The 22,762-nt window shown below is 35.1% G+C and overlaps 1 protein-coding gene across 1 annotated transcript in view; it reads left to right on the top strand.

The window, feature by feature from the left end:
• Positions 1 to 9,267, top strand: part of LOC149186160 (proteasome subunit alpha type-2-B) — a 133,010-nt gene extending 123,743 nt beyond the window's left edge. Inside the window, exons 8-11 of the mRNA XM_089410920.1 lie at positions 4,615 to 4,700; positions 8,629 to 8,691; positions 8,822 to 8,887; positions 9,014 to 9,267. Coding sequence (XP_089267046.1) covers positions 4,615 to 4,700; positions 8,629 to 8,691; positions 8,822 to 8,887; positions 9,014 to 9,062 — 264 coding nt within the window. The 3' untranslated portion in view covers positions 9,063 to 9,267. The remainder of the gene's footprint in view (positions 1 to 4,614; positions 4,701 to 8,628; positions 8,692 to 8,821; positions 8,888 to 9,013) is intronic.
• The last annotated feature ends 13,495 nt before the right edge of the window (positions 9,268 to 22,762 follow it).

The following is a 22,762-nucleotide window of genomic DNA, read 5'->3' as shown; positions in this document are numbered from 1 at the left end:
AAGGTGACATAATACTTGTACCCACTAAGGGATATTGAAGAGAAGGACCACAAACATCTGAATGAACAAGGTCCAAGATACCCTTGGCCCTATTATCTCTACTTGTCCACGCTGCACTGTGGCAGCCCTTGCACCCCTCATGCTTGCCCACGCTGCACTGTGGCAGCCCTTGCACCCCTCATGCTTGTCCACGCTGCACTTTGGCAACCCTGTCACTATCTCCTTGAGAATATTTAGCGCACTATGGTGCAGATGCCCCATGCGCCTATGCCACAACTCACCAAGCTCCTTGCTTGAGCCACAACAACCTCTGCTGATTAATGTTGTGGCTGTCTCAAACTATAATTTGTATAGGCTCTAATGCCTAACCTCAATTTGCTTAGCCACCTTGGAGTCTGAGGGTTTTATAAAAACCCTACCCTATTTGAAGGTCACCTCGTACCCCTTATTCTCCAGTCTTGAAATTGAAACATGGTTCTTCTTGAGCCCAGGTACGTAAGGGACATCTCTGAGATACAGATTGTCTCTAGACTCCCTCTCAAATCTAATTGTACCAATACCCTCGACTCGATACTTCCTATCATCTCCCATCTCAATGTCGAACTACATGTCCCTTTTTGATAGTTTGCTGAAATACTTCTTACTTCCTGTCATATGATAGGACACATTGTTGTCTACATACCATAAACTAGTAGCCACTGAGCTTACCATGCAAGCAATGAGTGAAAACTCCTCAAAATGAGAAGAGAACTCATCTAGCTTTGCAGAGGCTACTACTTGGTCCTTCTTGGACCTTTTCTTCCTGTTAGGGCATTTAGTATTATAATGCCTAAACTAGTTGCATGAAAAGCGCTTGATCTTGCTGAGATCCTTTTTCTTCTTCTCACCCTTGGAGCTCGACTCTCCACCACCATTTTTCTTTTTGCCCTTGGATCTTCCCCCTTTACTGGTAGGGAAAAACTCTCTTCATCTTCTTCGGTATTAACACAAGACCCAGATTGAGCTTGTCTGTGAATCTCTTCTTGGACACAATCACCCCTTAATCTCTCCCAGTTTAGAAGGTTTTCTTTGGCACATATCCCATCTGTGAAAGTTTGCCACGATTTGGTGAAAACCAACAGGGAAAAATACACTACATCCCTATCTGGAACTGTCTTGCCCACACCAGTCAACTCTTCCCTCACTTGGATAAACTTGGTGAGGTAAAACACAACGAAATTAGACTTGGACATTTTAATAGTCCTCTATTTATCCTTCATCACCACTACAATCCTCTACACCATGAACAAAAGTTAGACGCACTATTCAATCTGTTGAATTTTGTAGCTATGGTCGGTCTTCATAAGTCATATTTTAGCCCTTGATAAATATATGTAATGAAAAATGTAAGACATGTTCTTCATGTCAATTTCAAAAGAAAAATTTTGAATTTCTAAAAGTTGAATTTTTGGCCTCAAATGACAAGTCGACCCTCCAAAAGATGAAGTTGGTCCCAGTGAAGGGACACACCCATTCAGGCTCTTGAGATAGGCCATTCATCGTACTCCACAAGGCATGAATTCAGATCATCTGAGGGAGAGAGAAAAGGGCGGATTTGAGGCAGAGTAAAAGATGAATCTGAGACAGTGATCTGAGGTAGAGTTTCAACTTTACGGGTATACAGGATCGCAGGACCGAGATTCCTGGGCATAGTAGGGGCTGAAATTTGGCCCTAGCAGATTAGACCAGGCCAAGTTCATTGAGCAGCAATTTGATTTGTTTAAAGGGCAATTTGACCAAGTGTGACCAGAGCTTTGTCACTAGTCAATTTGACTTTATGTTGACTTAAAGAATTAGATATATCTCTGTTGAATTGAATAATTTCTCGAAGGAAAAGGTTGTTGGGCTTTCCCCCCATGTGGGTTTTCCTAGGGTAAAATTCATGTCTCTTCTTTGACTGTCTCTTTCTGATCCTAATGGCATTTTATTTCTACAGTCGAGATCTTGTGTAATTGCTTTATGATGAATTTGAATGTAAGAAAAGATTAACATAAGAAATCATAAGAAGTAATTATCAGTTAGAAGATCCTATGAAAAATCAACACAATCTATCCTCAAATTTGAGACCCTGATACGCGACACTGCCAAATTGCATTGCCCAGAAACCCTAGCGGCCTAATCGACTTGGTGAACTTGCTCCCTTAGAATCACAGACTCTGCTCCTGACGATAAAAATTGGTTTTGGTCTTCAATCAGAGACTACGCTTTGATACTCTATTACATTTCCTTAAAACCCAGTAACTAATTCACAATTTTCTAAGTGTAAAACCATAAATACAAACAACAACTATTATGGAAACTTTAATTAAAATACATTGAGCTTTCTAACTTTGCATGCACAACGGAAATAAATAAATCAGAAGACAACCACATTCAACGAATAAAACATAAGATATACTTAAGAAACTCCAACTTTGGGGAAAACTTGCAAACTTTGTGTGTCTTTTATTATCTTCAACAAAAGGTAATCTTCAGAAGGAAAAACTTCCCTTTCACCACAGGAAAACAACTGATCAACTTCCAAGACAAATCGATCTCCCTTCTATGCACTCGCTCTGCCGTACGACCGCGTTGTTCGACTTATTTGCACCCAGTGTGAGCTGTACAAACGCGCAACTGTGTCTGTGCACACGTGCGAGCTGAAGGACTGTGCTAATGTTGTTTGAGTTAGAGAAACTTGACCCTCACTCGATCTCTCCCCCTTGGTCGTTGAAACTCTGTGATCTGCTGAAACCCTAGTCTCTTCCTTCACTGTGCTGACACACACTTCTTGTGCTCTTTGAATTGGCCACTTCCTTGCTCTATCTCCTCTTGTAATTTCAACCTAAGCCCCCACAATCACTCTCAACGGTTGAGATTAGATCTAGATGAATGGCTGACATTAAATCTTAAGTTAACTTAGGATTTTAAAACTTTTCCTAAGTCCAACTTTAGGAAAAAGTTAAATAAATTAATATTCTGCTAAGTGGCTGTCTTGTGGGTCCCTCAGCTTGCCTTGGCACCTAGGCAAGCAAAACCCTTTTTTCTCCACTCCAATCAACATTTCAAATATGCTTGATTTACTGAGCCTTACTAGTTATAGCAGGATTTTAGTACTGGATAGGAAATCTAACTTGTACAGACTGTACCTCCTAGATTTGAATGCCAAATCTTTTGAATTTTTTACTAGAGAAAGCCACAGATATCTTTCCAAATCCTCAATCAGCACTCATTTCATGTGGCTAGAAAGAGGTATGGTTCTGACACTAAATGGTAGTCCTAAAGGGTACTGACTGAAGAATAGCCTGTCCTGATACCACTTGCTAAGATCCAGATCGGCCAAACAAGCATAATTAACAATGAATACCAAAATGCAATGCCAATATTATTTTAAATGGTGATGGATATTAAGATGCCACTTCGAGCGGGAAATCTCCCAAATTTTAATATATTATGATCCGTTACTCCACACAAGATGATTATGAATGGACCCCTTAGTCTATATATAGGAAGAGAAATAGGGTTAGGTGGTTCTATGCTGCGCTTCTAGGCCATGGCGCCTAGAAATAAAGATTGGGCTCTAATCCTCAAGAGGGAACCGTAGGTGGTTCCCAACGATCCTAAAGAGAGAGGCCCAAGTCAGATCAACTTAAATTGGGATAACTTTAGACAGGTGATTATCAAAGGTTCTTAACCATAGGGTAAGCATGGTTTCCTTCAGTGTTGATAATATCAGTATCGGAAAAATATCGGTGAGGGTCCTTAAAACATCTTATCGGTAATATCGGTGAAAATTTTAAATATCGGCAAATATCGGCAAGCATAAAAAATCAATTTTTCAGATTATTAAACATAGCTGATATTTTCAAAATATGGCGATATTTTGCCAATATTTTCAAAATATCACGATATTTTAAAAATATCGCGATATTTACTCGGCGATATATTGTTTTGCCGAAAATATTGCGATATTTTCGAATATCGCTGATATTATCAACACTGGTTTCCTTTCCTCTCTTGAGGAAGTCAGCTTCTCCTTCCCCTTCCTCTTCAGAATTTTTGTAAGTGCCTCATATTTATGGGTTTGCATGGGGGCTTGTACCCACCAGCAACACAGATAAATCTTTCACGTAGCTGCCTAGAAGGAACTGCTGAGAACCTGCAAATCCCTTCATGGAAAATCCCTCCACTGTTGATAGGGAAGCCATCCTGCAGGAAGTCTCGTGGAGCCCTCACAAGCCTTGTGGGGCCTAGTGCCCTCTCGGATCACAGTGAAATGATCTTGATTCTCTGCGAAGGCCTACTTGTAAACCCTTGGATGATTGTCTCGGTGATTAGCCACTGTCAGTGCAATGTTTTTGTTTTAAGGAATCTACATAGCTTTGTCTTTCTTTGCCATATATTATAATGGTGACCAACAATTTAGCTTCTTGTTTTAAATCTTATCTCCATTCACAAACTTTCTTATTTTGTTCAGTTATAAAACAGCATTATCATTTATGGTAAAAGCAAAAATGTCACAATATGTTGGTTCCTTGAGAATTATTATCTGGGAATGTGCAGTCTGAGACATTGTTTTGGTTGTGCATAAAATAGGTGGATCCTTCAGGTTCTTATTTTTCATGGAAGGCTTCAGCAATGGGCAAAAACGTAACCAATGCAAAAAGTTTTCTTGAAAAGAGGTAACCTTGCATGACCAACTTCTGATTTTGATATCTCTACATCAATTTTTGTATATCATTTCATGGTTAGTACTTTTGCAATGCAATTTTTCATTTAAATCAATATGGATGATTTCTAGATAGAATTGACATAATTATGAGGATATACATTGTTAATTTTGTTATCCTTGACCACAATCATGCCAGACTAGTGGTTTCATTGCCGTCAGTGGACAGCATGGTAGATCTCCAATGAAAGATCCCGGCTTTAGTGCTTTTTGTTGGCTTAGTTGTCCAAGATAATTTTGATGTTGTGTGATGTCTTTGATCCACCTTAGACGAACTGATAAATTTTTCAGTAAATATCTTTTCCTTTATGACAATCTTTACAATGGCACGAGAAAACTTCTCAATTTAGTGAGCTTAGTAGTCCAAGTGCTCTTATTGTTGGACCACAGTGCTGCATAAAGAGTTTGTATCTTTTGTTGATATTAATTGAAAACCCAAATACAAGATTTTCTGCACCGAGAAGTGCTCTACAGCCCAGTATAGGGGCAATGTTGTAGTGGTGTAAATGTTTGTTTGTAAACATTGACATGTAAATAAAAACAATAAAAGAATGCAATGTAATGCCAATTGTAAGAAAACATAATATGTATAAATATACAAACAAATCACACAAATCACTTGTCTGTACTTCTCTGCTCAGTTTGTTGGGTTCGCTTTCACTCGATCAATTCACTTTGGATTTCTTTTCGGTTTCTTACAAAAAATTGAAGTAGATGGTGAAGATATTCATCTTGAATAATGAGAGAACTACAGATCCCGAGATGGTCACATTCATATCTCCCTATGATATCTGTCAAAGCCTCAAGTTTTTCCCTTCTCATCATTTCAGAGTTTATCTGAAGGATGTGGCAGAGATTCATCATTCATGTTATTGCAGGTCCTGAGAGTTATGGCCAGAGGTCTAATCACTGGTGAGCTATGTGATTAAGGTGTTCAGAGTTGTAATTGTACCGAGGGTTGATATGTGATAAGGGTAAATAGAGTAGTTTAAAGAAAATAGCTACTTCATCATACTCTACGTTTTTGATGTAATATTTGGATGATGGCGAGTGTGAAGAGCTCTTTGCTGGGTTTGTTATGTAATATATTTTGTTATCATGTTTATGTTTCAAACTATCCAATATTTAACATTTGAGAACAAATTTATATTAGGTTATGAAGGAATAGTTTAAAATTAATAAAACCAGCCTAGATCCATCTTAACTTCGGATCTATCAAGTGCTGAGAGGGATCAAATTTCTCAAGGTGCCAAAAAACCTTTCCTCAAGTTTTGTACACAAAAAAGAGGTTTGCAACTCGAAAGATTTGATCCCTCTCAGCGCTTGATAGATCTGTATTTAAGATGGATCTAGGCTGGTTCACTAATAACAGCCCAAGATTAAATATGTTTTGAGAAAATGAGAAAATAATAAAATATTAATGAAGAGAAATTAACATTAAAGTATGACAGTTTAACTCTGCCTAGGTTGGCCTGCCAATAATAAAGGCAGGCTGTAGTATATATTATTGAGCTGACCTTTCCTATATAGGGTTTACATACTACAGACTCGCTTTTATGCTCATCAACTGCTGCCATATTATCAGACAATTTCAGAAAGGATACTACACATCTATTGCACACTTGTCTCCAACAAATGCAGCAGATTTCAGGCATAATTTTTCTTTAACTTGGTCGCCCTCCTTACTATAGTGACCTATCTACTATGACATCATCACTGCATCAGCAAAATTATTGTTTGAGGGGCACTATGTCAGCTTACCGAGGTGCTCGAGCAGTAATTTTTTTTTTTTACACAGTTATATCACTGTCATATTTTTACTTGTTTCTTTCTCATTGATTATGAACAATGGAGCTAGTCATAGGCCATAGATCTAGCCTTAAAATTGATGATCACAAGTTTCACTGGCTCTGCCTTTCACTGATTTTAATTAAAGGATGAGTATCCTCTTAATGGCCACTTAAACCAATTTGGCTTTTTGGACCTATGTTACATCCCTTTGCTGATGGAAGGAAACCAACTCCAGGAGGTCAAACGGCTTCCCTCACACTCTGAGGTGGAAATTCTTGATGGATTATCTCACTGGCTGCATTCAAATATGACACCCTAAGTGAATTATCTGTTGGGCCACGTTGGGATATTACAGTATCTTCACTGAGTGCACTGGGTTTCCCATCTTTGATTACCTAAGGGGTGTCAACATATATCTATAATCTTTGCTCTGTGGAATCATATCTATGCATGTCCACCTTGGGGGTCACCTTCACTTTCTTTTCTCTATGCAAGTGATGATGACCATTCTAGGGATGTGGAAACATAGAATAGTAAACCAAGACCCCATGGTGTTTTAATTTCATAAAATTCCAAATTCTCAAAATCAGCGGAACAATGTGACGTACAACAAATGGAGAATATATAGATTGTGCAATGTCACATATGGACATGACAAAAAAAGGAAAAATACCATGTTCTCTATTGCAATCGGCATGTGAGGATATTTGGAAACCTAAAAAAATCAAAAGGTGTATTAAAACCTGGTGTGAGTAGGTGCTCCCTAAAACCTGAGACACACATCTAGAACAACTCAATCTCTGTTGAAAAGTTCCCATGCTGCCAACACTGTTCCTGCTATTTCAACAGCATTTTGTACCTGCTCTGAAGCTTCTGGGAGCCAGGAAATGATGGGTATAGGTTCCACACCTCATGGGAGCAGCACCCATGAAATGTTGATAGATAATAATAATCAGCATCATGTTTGTCCTTGGCTACATGGGAAGTTTGGTGTTGGAGATGTTTCAACCTCTCAAGGTTCCTAGTATGCTGGATGATCACCAAGATCCCCCTGAATTTGGAGTATGTTGCAATTGCATACTAGCTTTCCCGTTTCCTAGATGTGTATGGAGTTGTGACAAGGGACGACCCATAACATTTGGAGCCCATAAACAATAGTTGGTACATCATTTTTCTTCATTAAATATATCACTAAGTTGCATGAAATGTAACTAGTTTCAGAAACGGGAACACCTAGAAGCACAACCACCGCCCCTCCTCCCTCACCCCACCCCCCACAAAATTGTGTGGGAGAACAATATATATATATATATAGATATAACATGTTATCTTGCAAGAAAATAAGAATGATAATTTGTGGATAGGTTTAGAAACTAATTAAACATTAATTTGCCCTCATTTTCCTTAGATTAATGTTTTTTAGACTTCCTATGAGTCCCATGCACCTCAGGGGCACTTGGACATTTCCAAGAAAGTTCCGAGGTGTTTCTGAGTTTCAACAAGTTTCCAGTACTTGTAGTGGTACTGTGGTACGTAGGCAGTTTAGGATTTCCGTGCAATGGATCCATATATATGAAATATGGTTATGGCAGTTTAGGATTTCCGTGCAATGGATCCATATATATGAAATATGGTTATCTTTATAAGGCTAGTCTTACATGAGAGAGTCATTACTGGAATTAGGTTGTGATGTCACGGTATAACGTCTTTAAAGATAGTTTGATTATTGTCCTGGGTTGCCAGTTACCACAATATGTTCAGTCATGGCCTAGGATTTCTACTCAAGCACAGGTAAACCTTGATCTAAGACACCTGAGTATGGGTAGCAATAACTGTTCTTTGTTTCTTACATTGAGGGATGATAAGTGGTTCTACTATAATATGATGACACCATTCTCAGTTTTGGGCACGATCATTTATTTGCAGTGCATTGAGTGAAATACGTTAGTTTGGTCGAGTACTTGTGTTGGCCAAGGTTGACGCAGCATTAATTCAATAAAAAAGGAAAGCAGATTTATGTTTAGTTTAAATATATTATACTTTGTAAAGGTTTATTGCCATTACTTGAACCTTTCCATAAATGTATGCAGATATACAGAGGACATGGAGCTTGATGATGCAGTGCATACTGCCATATTGACACTGAAAGAAGGGTATAGTAATGAAAATGCTAATTTTCCATTGATGTCTAGAAATCCCATAAAGTTCGAGTTTGTGTGATGATCTTTAAGAAAATAAGCAGAGAGTTGGTTCAAAAACTTTTTCCTTCTCTTGTTTGTGTAGGTTCGAAGGGCAGATATCAGGGAAAAATATTGAAATAGGTGTGGTGGGCACTGATCGAAAATTCAGGTATATTTTTTGCTCAGTTAGGATGGAGCAAGTTTAAGCATAAAAACTGGAGCTTGTTTATATTTTTATATTTAACCAAAATGTAAAGGATACATCTTACTAAATTTGTTTATGAATTTGGTACAGAGTGTTGACCCCTGCAGAAATTAATGACTTTTTGGCTGAGGTGGAGTAATTCCTATATGGCTTTTGATCCAGAGGACTATATTTTCTTATTTAAAACTTATTTGTACCATTGAAGGAACAAATCTTGGTAAAAGCTAATAGTTGTAGCCAAACTTTTCAAATGAATTCAAACATTGGAGGAAACATTTTCAATCCTGTCTTTTGGAAATTTATTGCATTCAAAATGGAGAAAATTCCTACCTTGTTGGTTGTCATGCTTCTCCACACGTCAATTGGCAAAATCTCTTGAAAATAAGTGCTAGTCCACAATTGTGCCGTAACTTTTTGGGAACATTCTAAAGTGATGCATCTGACTTCCTAGCAGTTAGATCTGGTTATTCGGCAACGAGCTTTCCTGATAAATTTGGTAAAGTTTTAATACATTCTTCTAGATATTTAGTATTATTCTCCTGCTCCTTATTGGGATGTTATTAGAATATTACCCTTATAAGGGGGTAAATGGGTTTGATTCATGGAAGAGTAGCACACTCAACATTCTTTTTCAAGTTTATATCTCAATATAAATGAGAAATAACACTATTTAGAAATATAACACCCTTCAAAATATTTAAAAATATCAGCATAGATCCATCTTAAATACGGATTTAATATTGAGCCAAGAGGGTTCCAATTTTTTCATGGGCTGACATTATTTAAATGTTTTGTATAGTAATTGTTTTATTTTTTTAGATTTTGTTATTTTGGCAGATATGAGCAAAATTTCAACTTTGGTTACTGACACACACCCTTACGCATCATACTGGGTTGTAGAATGAGCCTCTTGGCTCAATAACACTTGTAAATAATAAGTTGTATATTTTTCCATGGCATTTGCTTATATCAATATTGGCAAACTACAAAGCATATGCACAAAATAGTTTAGAAAATATATTGTTTCAGTGATATGGAGGACGTTCATTGCATAGAGGGAAGTCATGTTCATTTTACAACCCTATATGGGGATAAGTGTAACGTTGATGCTTAATGTTGATGTTTATCAAGGTATATGTTGACTCAGCTTAATGTTTAAAAAATAAACAAATTATAATTATTTTATGATCCAAAAAGGTGAATAAAAAAATATTAAACATTAATTAATATCATGGATATTTAAAAAATAAACCAATTATAATTATTTTATGATCTAAAAAGGTGAATAAAAAAAATATTAAACATTAATTAATATAATGGAAATATCATTGTAGATCTATTTTATCTTAAATCGTGGTCTTTTAAGCATGAGGTAATGTTCATCTTAACTATTTAGATTTGCCATAAAATTGTTTGATCATAAAAGAATTTTATCATGCAATTGGAATTTTAACTTTTTTAGAAATGGCAATTCCAATAAAGTGCACACCTAGGCAAGAGGATGAATAAACACTTCTTTTAGCCATAGTTATTAGAAACGGTGTATGTATGTATGTATATATATATATCTTTGACACCAAATCCGAGTTGAAAATTCATACAAAACAGAAACTTGCTGGTAAAGTCTTTTTTGCAATAAAGTGAAAATGGTTCTAAATTAAGAAGGTATTGGTAAATGTTATAATATCCAAAGGCATCGCTCTTAGCTCTGGCTTTTTTAAAGCACAAATGGGTTTCTCTCTCAATTTCCTCTTTCCTTGTGACCCCTCTCCGTCTTTATAGATTTAAGGTTGTGACCCCTCTGTCTTTATAGATCTAAGGTTATAATGACCCTTCTCTACCTTTATAGATCCAAGGTTATAATGGGTGTATATTGTTTTATTGTATAAAAATATTAGTAATATTTTACGTGACGTGTTTAAAATTGTTTAGCCATAAAAAAAGAACTTATAAATTATATGAAATTTTATTAAAAGAAAGAAGAATGTTAATAGATTACATACATCTACAAGAATATGAATAGAAACTTTATTATTTTAGTGGTGACTATTCTCAATAGTATAGGTATTATTTAATTAACACTCTTGACACCAAATTTAAATGCAAATCAAGTGAAACTTTAATGATAAAATCTCAAAAAAGTGAAATCTAATAAACTTTATTACTTTAGTAGTGGGTCTTTTTAATGGTTAGTTATATTTTGTATTAGAAAACGTTGTGGTTGAATTGGACAATGATATAATTACAATTTTTAAGATTGGTTGTAATATGATATCAAAAATATATTCTAGCTTCTAAAATTTCCTTTTTCTTGATTCAAGAAATAAGAATTTTGATAGATTACAAACATATACAAGAACATGAATAGAAACTTGATTATTTTAGCTGTGACTATTCTCAATAGTATAGGTATTACACTTTAATTAACACTCTTGACACCAAATCTAAATACAAATCAAATGAAACCTTAATGATAAAATCTCAAAAAAGTGAAAACTAATAGAAACTTTATTACTTTAGAAGTGGGTTTTTTTAATGGTTAGTTATATTTTGTATTAGAAAATGTTGTGGCTGAACCAGACAATGGTATAATTGTAACGCGATATCAAAAACATATTCTAGCTTCTAAAATTTCCTTATGTGTCCCTATTATTATAGGCTTCGCGATTGTATTCCTTGACAAATTGAAATGGTAAAATAAATACTAGGCAAAACATTAAATTTCTAGATTCAGTTACATTGGAAATTCCAATAAAAATGTTAAATTTAATAACAATGGTATGTTTAAGCCTTAGCACAATTACTTCAATGTACTTTAAGCAGCCCAATGACAATTTCCAAATTAGTTTCCAATAACAATCACATTAATCATAAGTCACATTGATAGTAATTGTAGATGGAACATAAAATAAAACGCAGAAGACAAGGCAAGACAAGACCCCAATGTGGGGAAAACCCTTTGATCAATTCTTCTTATTATTATATCAAATGTTTAGTAAAGAGTACAAAAAATCAAAGTTGACTTGCCAAATCAAAGTCAAACAACCATGTCAAATCTGCAGTCAAATGCAGTCAAACTCGACACTAACGAGAAAGTCAAAGATAGTCAACACAACAACAAAACTTATCCTTTGAAGCTTAGTGAAACACAGTCAAACTTGGCCTCCAATAGTGGTCAAAGTCAACCCAAAATAGTCGTAAAATTTGCGATCAAACTTGGTCAACCTAAAGTCAACTTTGCAATCAAATAGGTCTGTGGTCAATGCAAGTTAAAGTGATCCTTTTGCCTCGGTTCTTGTACCAAAAAATGCGGTTTGCTGTGATAAATATTCACTTTGAAAATTGAAGTCAAAAGATGCCCAAAAATTCAAAGTCAATGCTAGCCAAACTTTGGTTAAATTGCAAAAAATTATGAAATTTTCGGCCCTGAAATTCGTTCTCCTTGCCACACGTGTGAGTGAGAAGATTTGCCCAATCGTTGTATGAGCAAATGAGAGCAAGAGAGAGAAGAATGTGAGTGATGATGATGCCAAATGAGGTGAGAGGTCACTTGTATTTATACCTTGGGCTTCATAAGCCTACATGATGATGTGGTCAACCTGAAGAATTTACACATGTGGGCATAAATTTAAAAACACATTTCTGCTTGTCCAAATTTGATGATCTTTAGATCAATTTTGATCCCCTCGAAATGAGGAATTCAATGCAATCATCGTCTCCATGAAATGAGTTGTCCAACGTGGATTTGGCATTAGTTGCCAATTTTCACCAAAAAAACAAGAAGTAAAATTGAGTACCTCGTGCTTTGTTTTGTTATGTTCTTATCTCTTGATGTTATTGATTGTTTTTTAAATTGTCTAGTAAGAGGAGTTGTCTAGGTGCTTTATTTCTTAATATATTAATAAAAGAGATGTCAAAAACAAGATGAGGGGTTTGTGTATATGTTGTTTAATGTTGTGTATTTTTGGAAGCACTTTTGGTTCTTTCCCTATTTTCTAAAGTAGCCTCTAGAATTGGAGGACTCTCTTATAAACACCCACCAATAGGGCTTCTAAGTTTGTAAAGACGTCAAAGCTATTGAGGTTGTGACAACCCTTGAGTAGTTCCCTTATTGCAAACATTGTAACCATTTGTTATAATTAAAATCACTGAGAATTGGGACATGTTTCAGAGCTTGGGGAGGAGGTTGCTTGGGAAGTAAGAGGAAGTGGTTATTAATACCAGTCATGGTTTGACTGGTGGGTCTTAATTGTGTTCGCTACATCAAATCCTTGTGCTTGAAGATATGCCCTCATCTTTCTAGTGCAAAAAGCATAGTTGTTCCCATTGAGTACTAGAATTCTCGGCTTATTCCACTCCATGATCTCCTTCAAGTTGATAAACTGTTAGTGAAGGAACAGACTCTAATACCAATTGTTAGAAATACTAGAGAGGTGAATCAATATTTCTTAGCAATTAGTAACTTATTAATTTTTTTTAAAGCATTAATCTTCAACATCCATTCAAAAACATAAATGAGCAATAAATAATAGATAAATATTTAGGTGAAAAACCCCCTCTAGGACCAAAAACCACTGAACGTTTTTCTAATAATTTATGTGTACATCAAATGTTTAAGCTCCAACTAAAAAAGCAAGCCCCAAGTATTCTAAAAAAGCGTTCAATTTTCCAGCTCCAACTTGCCCTAGCACAACCCTACCACCCTCAAGTGTTTTAAGGCTCCAACTTGAAGGTGACTTCAACTTATTAGCACCACCCAATCACCATAAGAATAATAATAATCTTCTTCAACTTATTACGGGCTCCTGTACCAGGGACAAGGACCCATTTACAATAAGTATATTTTTGCAAACTTGTGTACTCTGATACCAGGGACAATGACCCACTTACAATGAATACTAATTTGAAAAGAAATAAAAAGTCTTATTGTAAGGCTTTATTCCTCAAAAACCCCTTACTTCAAAACCCTTATGGGGACAATGACCCACATACAATGAATACTAATTTGAAAAGAAATGAGAATTCTTATTGTAAGGCTTTATTCCTCAAAAACCCCTTACTTCAAAACCCTTGTAGCAAAAATGACAAAAAGCCTTTACAAGATGTGATCCAAACGATTCTTCTTCCACGATTGCTGTAAGATACGATACCAATGAAATGAAAACAATTGTACCTTGTAGAATGATACCCTCACTGGTGATTGCACTGCTGAAGACGATTTAATGACCCCTACAAGATGATGAAGCTACCTTACTCCTGTAGACCTTAAAGTCCGAAACTGTATCTTTGATATAGTTCAATTCGACACAAGTATTCAATGCCACTGCACATGAATGATGAAGCACTGTGTTGAAGATAGAAAGGACTATTTCAGTTGTAGGGTACTGTTACAAAACACTGAGAAGATTACTTCTAAGTGTAACTGTGAGGCCCTTCTTCTTGTACCAAAAAATAACCCGCTTATGTCTCAATCAACATATGTGGCATCTTTGTTATGAAGAACCCTTGCCTCTGTTCAACGAAACATATGAATACCTTTGTTGCTTATATCTGTTGCCTTAAAGCTTCTTACTGACCGAAAGGGATACACCTCATAGTTTTCTTGGTAAGGTCAACTTCGTTGCAACATGTATATCCTTAGAAAAATATGCATATGATTAGTTCAGGTGCCAATCTACTTAGCCACAAGCCTGAAGTCAGATAGGGCCAAAACAATGAGGATCCTTCCTTTGCTGGTCCTGAAAGGATCTTTCAAATTTACAAAAAAATTGCAATTTTCCAAATGAAACCCTCTTGCTCATTCAACTGAGCCGAGACTTTGGAGCATTTGATGAATTAGATATTGGTTAGTTATGTTCCTTCAAATAGTCTTCGGCCACAACATCTTCCAAGCTTGATGAATAGACCTTAAGGTGAGCCGCAAGCATCAAGGATCAGAGCTATACAAATCTGATTTGTTCTGTTCTCAACAATAGTCAAGGATCCACAATTAATCAAACCGCAGAAGTGTAGTTTCTTCAGAGTTTTGATGTCGAATATCAAAGAGCTAGCACAAAGCCTTTGATCCTTTTGGAGCCTCTTCAACCACACAAAAATTGCATCTGATATGTTTGAGTTGGTTCCCTAAGCGGGGGTCCAAATTACAGAAGAAAGACGCTACTTCAGATCTTCAAACAAAATTTCATAAAAAAATGTGAATAATCCCTCGCTGATTCAACACCACCAGACCTGTCATTGATGCCCTACCGAGGGTTGAAAGCATAGTAGAGCTTGTCAATGAAAACTTATGTCTTCTACCTGCAACAAGAGTGTCCAAACGAATCCCAAAATATAACCAAAATCTTCCAAAATCCTCTCTTCTGATCTGGCAATTCACCACAGGGGCCGGGTTTTGTTTCAGAGCAAGAGTTCTCAAGTGATGTTCATTAAGTTCATTGCATTTTGGAGAGAGATCTCAATCCCTTGTATAGATTTTTGAAGGGGCTTCATCGAGGCATCCGGAATTCCTTTTAGGAGGGCGAACTTTTGACACTTCAATTCAAATTAAATAGGGAAAACCCCTTGGATTTTGAATTTTGATTTTCGATTCAAGCCAAAAACTCCACATGCCCTTGACCTTAGAATCAAATAAATCTTTTTGGTACAAGATGTATTATTTTAATTTTTGGAGAGGAGTTTATCACTTAACGAGCTGTCACATCATTGTCCTTTTAGGATTGATGCCCACAAGATGGGTCTTTCAACTTTCAACAAGCATAGCTCAACAAACTGTAAAAAACCACGTGGCATGCTACATACTACTAAAATTAGCTAAATGAGGAGAATCTAACAAGATGGCTTGCTCTCGAGAAATCATGAATTGTCATGCCATTTTGGCCAACAAAAGGCAAGGCACCTCTTGGTGCTGCTTTGGTTGACATCAATGATAATCACATATCAACATCCCAGAAGATTATTTGGGGCACATTGCTATTGTGATTTGGATTTTGAGTTTTAAACATGTGTTTCTTTAAATCCTTTATGAGGTGTAATTATGAAATATTATGTTCTCTATATATGGTCCTTTATTTTCATCCTTTGAAATAATATTTTTTTCATTTCTTTATGGTATGTTGGAAGTGATATGTTATAAAATTCCTTATTTTACACTTTTAAGTCCTGTATAACAAACACTGGTATGAATATTCATTTTCTTTAAACACCCCTGGTCTTATTGAAAGCAATTTTTGTATATATTATAAAAGAGGAGTACTCATCTCTTAAAATGGATGATTTTTTCTTATAATGTTATCTCTAAGGCTTTCAAAAATCTTAGAGATCAATCAATACTTTTAGTGACTATATTGGGGATAATAAAAATAAAACGCCAGTTTCTCAAATTAGAAAAGTCAAATGACTTATCAAAATCTAGTACAACCCCAAATACCAATTCGACTTGAAGATCAAAGAAGTTTCTTGAATTAGTTATATAACTTGCCTTTGTCCATACAAGAAATTGAGAGAGATCGAACACACCTAGCAAGTCTTGGCTCACTAGGAAGAACTAGTTGAATTAGAGAGACGAAGGAGACAACAATAAATATTGAAGTTGGAATCATATAAAGGACCTCTAACAAGGACCAAAAAGAAGATTCTTGAAACTATCAAGGAAACTAACCCACAAATTTATACATCACAAGCTTTGGTTGTAATATCTATGGGACACCAAGAGGAAGAAGGAAATGAAAATCCCAATAATAAAATAAGAGAATATAATAGACAAGGAGTTAAAAGAAAAAGATCGAGATCTAGTCCATTGGATTTGCAAGGGGAGCAACACTAGTTGCCCATTGTTCCTTGAGATGTTCTTCCTATTTTTAATGGTGATGGTATCATGAATCCCAAAAGAACCTAAATCAATTTCTCATTATTTATGATGTTCATTTAATCAGGCATGATAATGTTATTTTTAGACTTTTTCTCCAAACTCAAATAGGTCCAACATATGATTGGTACATTCCCAGTAGGATCTATTAGTTCTTTTGATGACATGTAAGATGTATTTGTGGCTAGATATGCTCAACGAATTGTATACCATACACTTCCTACATATTTCACTCAAATATGTCTTGAGAAAAATGAAAGAATTAGAGATTTCAATCCACATTTATTTAGAACTTCAAGTAAATTCTTGGTGAGTACACGCAAATGATTCAATCATCTTTGGGAGTTACAAACATGCAATGCCATCAAATGTAAAATATACAATAAAGTCAACACAAATTGTAACTTTGAATGAGGCTATGAGGAAAGAAATTGAAATGAAAGGATACACGTTCAAGAGTAATGTTGACCCAAAAGTTATTCTCATACGAATTCATATACAAGTGTCAAGATTGTCTATATCAGCCTAGGCTCCTTCTTCATCCAGGGTTGCCAAAGAATGAGGTGTTGGAAAGGGAACTTTTCAAGGACAAACTTGAAATGTGAGAACATTCTTGTTTCTTAGTACATTCAAATGACTTATTGGGATACATAGATAGCACAATTAAATCAAATCATCAGACAAACGTAAAATGAAATACTCTATTTGAAAATAAATTATAATGTTGTTCCACAACAACACTGTCATGATGCAAGGCCCACACCACAAAACTTTATACATAAAGTTTAGGATTCAAAGAAATGATGAACATAGGCTCATAGCACCCCGAGTTACAAATCCAAATGTTTTCGTGTTATAATAAATTATTGAAGAAGAAAATTTACTTGACAAAAATGAAGAATTTATCAAAGCACCAACTAATGATAGAGATCAAGCATTTTAGTGCCCCTTGTTCAAGAGGGTTTTGTTGAACAAGAGGATTATATTGATCTAGAGAAAGAAAATGTTGTCCAAACAAGGAGTAAAGAAAATGAATTTAAATTCATAAATCAACTGGACAAAGAAAAAACAAAAAATAATATTCCAAAACCAATGAAAGAACAAGGAATTCATCATCCAATTGCAAACCAATCTCAACAATTAGTAAGAATGATTCATAATATAGTTGATGAACTAACTAAACTTCATATTACTCTACCATTACTTAAGGGAGTCAAGATACCTCAACAAAGAGATAATGTGCTCAAAATTTGGAATATACAAGTTCATCAAGTTCCAAGATAGAAAAAATTGTTGTGAACACCCAACAACAACAACATAATTATATACTAACAAGGCTACGGGGAAAAGTTCTACATTTTAATATATCACTTGAAAATTATGATTTTGTATTACATAATTGTTTCATTGATAGTGGAACTACCAATAATATTATGTCACTATCTGTTATGGAAGATCTAGGATTGGAATGTACAAAATATTATGAAACTAGAGAAAGTGTAAATGCAATTGATTACATAAAAGCTCTTGCTTGTGGGGAAATTAAATATTTGTGTACTTGGATAAGTTCAACACCTCATATCATAACAATCTTTACAGTCATAGTGGTGGATCTTCCAACTGCATTGGTGTGATAATATCACTTGAAAATTATGATTTTGTATTACATAATTGTTTCATTGATAGTGGAACTACCAATAATATTATGTCACTATCTATTATGGAAGATCTAGGATTGGAATGTACAAAATATTATGAAACTAGAGAAAGTGTAGATGCAATTAATTCCATAAAAGCTCTTGCTTGTGGGGAAATTAAATATTTGTGTACAGTCATAGTGGTGGATCTTCCAACTGCATTGGTGTGATACTTGGTCGTGATTGGTATTCTATTATTGGAGGATACCTTATGAATGATGGGAGTTGCATTATGTTTCCTGAGAAGAGGGAAACATAGTTAAGTGCCACGAGAACAAAGAAATCATATTTCATTTTAGAAAAGTCAAGTATAAATAATGCATAATTATATTGTTGTTAGGATAAAAAAACTATGCTATTTTCAACATCGAACAAATTAAGTTTGCTAAACGAAAGACAAATGATACTTTTTAAGGATTTTGAAAAATGTTTTTTGATGGTGCTTGTTCAAAATTTGGCACTGGAGTTGGTATTGTTTTGAAAAGTCCAAAATCTTTTGTTTATCCGCATGCATTTAGACTAGAGATTCTTGTTGAAATTATGCTTATACCGAGAGTTGGGGGGGATTGGGGGGGGGGGTGGCGGTTGAGGGGTGGATTAGTATTTCTAAATTTTTTATGCACCAACAATGAAGTTGAATATGAAGCCTTGATCCAAGGATTAACTCTGGCACTTCAAATGCAAATTAATGATTTAGTGGTATTTGAAGATTCTGAGTTGATTATAATCCATATAAAAATAAATACAAGATCAAGAAGGAAATGTTGAAAGCATATGCAACAAGGTCTTGGACACTATTGAAGCATTTAGTTCCTTTAACACGAATTTTGTGTCTCAAGGGAAAAATAAAAAAACTAGATTCGTTAGCGGTTGTAGACTCTTTTTTCAATCCAAATGATTCCCAAATTACTAGCACTTTCATGTTGAAACAAATTTTTATCCATCAATATTGAACAATGGAGAATACTGGAAGTTGTTCGAAGTAATAAGCATGTTGTAAACTTCCTCTCAGATTTACAATCAATATCATCAAATGTTCCAAGTAATATATTACATCTTAGAGATGGAGAAACACATAAAAAAGGAACACATAAATCAATTTGTGTAACTCTTGCAAAGAATTATGTCAACCTTGAATCACTTTTCACAAGGGATGATCAAATAAAGGAAAAGAACACAGTTGATCAACCTTCCCTTAGGAAAGTTCAAGAGGCCCATAAGTTAATATTGTATCTATGAAGTAATCAAGCAATACACTCTTCTCCTTAAAGAATTTTAGGACATTTTTGCATGGATTTATGATGATATTAAGGAATATGAAGAGTCCATTTTTCAACATACTATACCACTCAAAGAAGGTTGTAAACCTTCCAGGAAAAAATTAAGAATAATCAATCCAAAGTTGAAACTTCGTGTAAGGTTGGAACTTGAACAATTGAAGGAAGTTAGTATAATTTTCTCAATCAAACATTCAAAATGGATGTCAAATTTAGTGGTGGTTACACAAAAAATGGTGAAATTCAACTTTGTGTAGATTTTTGTGATCGTAATCAAGCATTTGCTAAAGATTGTTACCTACTTCCTAGCATGGAGATGTTATTACAACAAGTGATCAGTTATACATTGATGTGCATGTAAAATGGGTTCTTAGGATACAATTAGGTGATTGTTGGTGAAGAAGATAGACACAAAAAGACTTTTTCACACCATGGGGAAATTTTTATTTTGTTCACACACCTTTTGGATTGAAAAATGTTGGTGCCACATTTTAGAGGGCTATGGGCCATGATTTTAGTGATATGATGTTATGATACTTGCACCTAAAAAGTGATAACAAACAAATAATTATAGTCCTCTTCAAGGGGGAAACCTCCTTTTACAATGAATACAATGTGCAAGACTATACTGGATGATTATACAATTATGTCTCCTTAGTGTGTGTATATAGATATATATGGGACAAAGGGTACAATTATAATAAAATGGGACCATAACAATATAACAATAGAAATGTAATTACTTAATATCTAGGGCTTAATAAGGGGTTTTTAATGTGGGGCTTATATAGGGCTTATCATGCCCCTCCCCTTAAAAGAGTGGTGTCCTCAATGCTTGACTATCTATGGGTGTTTCTACATGAAAAAATCATCTTCCCATGTCACATCTTCCATTGGTTTCCACTAGTAGGTTCTTCCATTAGATGACATACTCAATAATTGCTCGATTTCTTAGTTTCTTAGTCCTTTCCAAAAATGTTTCTAGTTCTAGTATTAATTTCCCTTCTTCATTAATCTATGGAAGAATAATTTGGACTAGGATATTGTCATCGATTAACATCTTTAAGCAAGAAACATGGAATATTGGTTGTACATGTGAAGCTGGAGGCAACACCAATTTGTAAGCCATACTTCCAATCCTCTGCAACACCTTATAGGGGCCATAATAACTTAGAGCTAATTTATTTTCTTTCTTTTGTTGCTTGACGAACATTTGTTTATATGGTTTTAGTCTTAGAAATATCCAATCCCCCACTTCAAACTCCATTTCATTGCAATGCTGATCTGCTTGTTGTTTCGTCCTATTATGTGCCATAACTAAGTTGTCCTTCAATATTTTGAGAACATCTTATTGGTGTTGTATGTGGTCCTCTACTGCTTGAAACTCTATTATCCCTTTCAAGATTGATGTGATGGATGGAGCATGATAACCATAAAATGCCATAAATGGTGACATTTTTGATGAAGTATGAAAGTATGTGTTATTGCACCATTTAACCAAGGGCAACCATTTGACCCATTGTATCTCTTTATCAGATGCAAAGCAACGTAGATATCATTCTCAAATTTATTCACAATATTAGTTTTCTCATCAGATTGAGGATGGTAAGATGAGTTGTGAGCCAATTGAGTACCCAAACAAGAAAATATTCCAACCCAAAAATTTCTAGTGAAAATTGGATCTCTATCACTTGCAATAATCATTGGTATTCCGTTAGCTTTTGGATTGTTTCCATGATGCTTTTTCCATAGTACTTGCTTTAAAAGGAGGAGAAAGTGAGTAAAAAAGGGCATACTTTGTCATTCAATCTACCACTACTATAATGACACTCTTTCCTTTAAATTTGGGTAAACCTGTAATAAAATCCATTGAAACTTCTTCCTAACGTTGGCTTGGTATGGCTAATGGCTGAAGGAACCCTAGGGTCTTGATAGTCTCTCCTTTATTTTGTTGGCATACCACACATTCTGTTACAAAATTTTGTGCATCTGCTTTAATACCTTCCAAAGAAAAAACTTTCTTTATCTCATGGTATGTCTTCAAGAACCATGAATGCCCTTCTACAAGAGAAGTGTGTAATTCCAAAAGGACCTTCTATTTGAGTTGAGAAGTTTTACTTAAGTATAAGCGATCTTGATACCATAACAAATCATTTTTCCATGTAAAATTTTCTATTGCATCAAGGTCCTCTTGTATTTGTTGAATGATATTGCATATATTCTCATCTTGCTACCATTCTACCTTGCTTCTTGCACCCAATCAGATTATAGAATGAAATAGCACATAGTAAACCATTTATGTCTTCCTCTTTCCTCGAGAGTGCATTTGCCACAATATTTTGTTTTTTGTTTTTGTAGATAATTTCAATGTCATAACCCAACATATTTGTGACCTATTTTTGTTTCTCTTCTGATAGTCTTTGCTCCAAGAATAACTTTAGACTATCACGAGATATTTTTACTTTGAAGTGTCTTCTTATTATGTATGGATGTCATTTCTTAACTGCATGTAGTATGACAACATTTATTTTTCATAAATGGTTCCAAGTAATTTATTTCCTTTAAGTTCGCTACTTTCAAAGGCAGGGGACCTTCCTTCTTGCATTAAAACTGCACCAATGCCATGGCTTGAGGCATAACACTCCACAATGAATATTGTTTTGAAGTTAGATGTCACCAAAATGAGAGTTGTACACATAGCCTCCTTAAGTTCTTCAAATGCTTTGGTTGCTTATTTAGTCTAAGAAAATGCTTCCTTCTTCTATAATTTTGTTAGATTTGTTTATGGTTAACCATCATTCTTGAAAAAATTGTGGTAATATCATGTCGATCCTAAGAATCTTCTGAGTTTCTGCAAGGTATTGGGGTTTTTCCATTCCCTTATAGATTTAATTTTGTTGGGATCCACCTTAACACCATCCTGTGATATAATATGACCCAATATTCCACTTCTTGAACCCCAAAGCCACACTTGGAAGGCTTTGCATATGGTTGTTTCTCT

This window comes from Pinus tabuliformis, chromosome 3_1 (genome assembly GCF_031772625.1).
Source record: "Pinus tabuliformis cultivar Carrire ecotype Pingquan chromosome 3_1, CPIR1, whole genome shotgun sequence".
NCBI classification, from domain to species: Eukaryota; Viridiplantae; Streptophyta; class Pinopsida; order Pinales; family Pinaceae; genus Pinus; species Pinus tabuliformis.
Note: the sequence above shows the minus strand (reverse complement) of the source record. Positions and strands in the feature narration are given on the sequence as shown.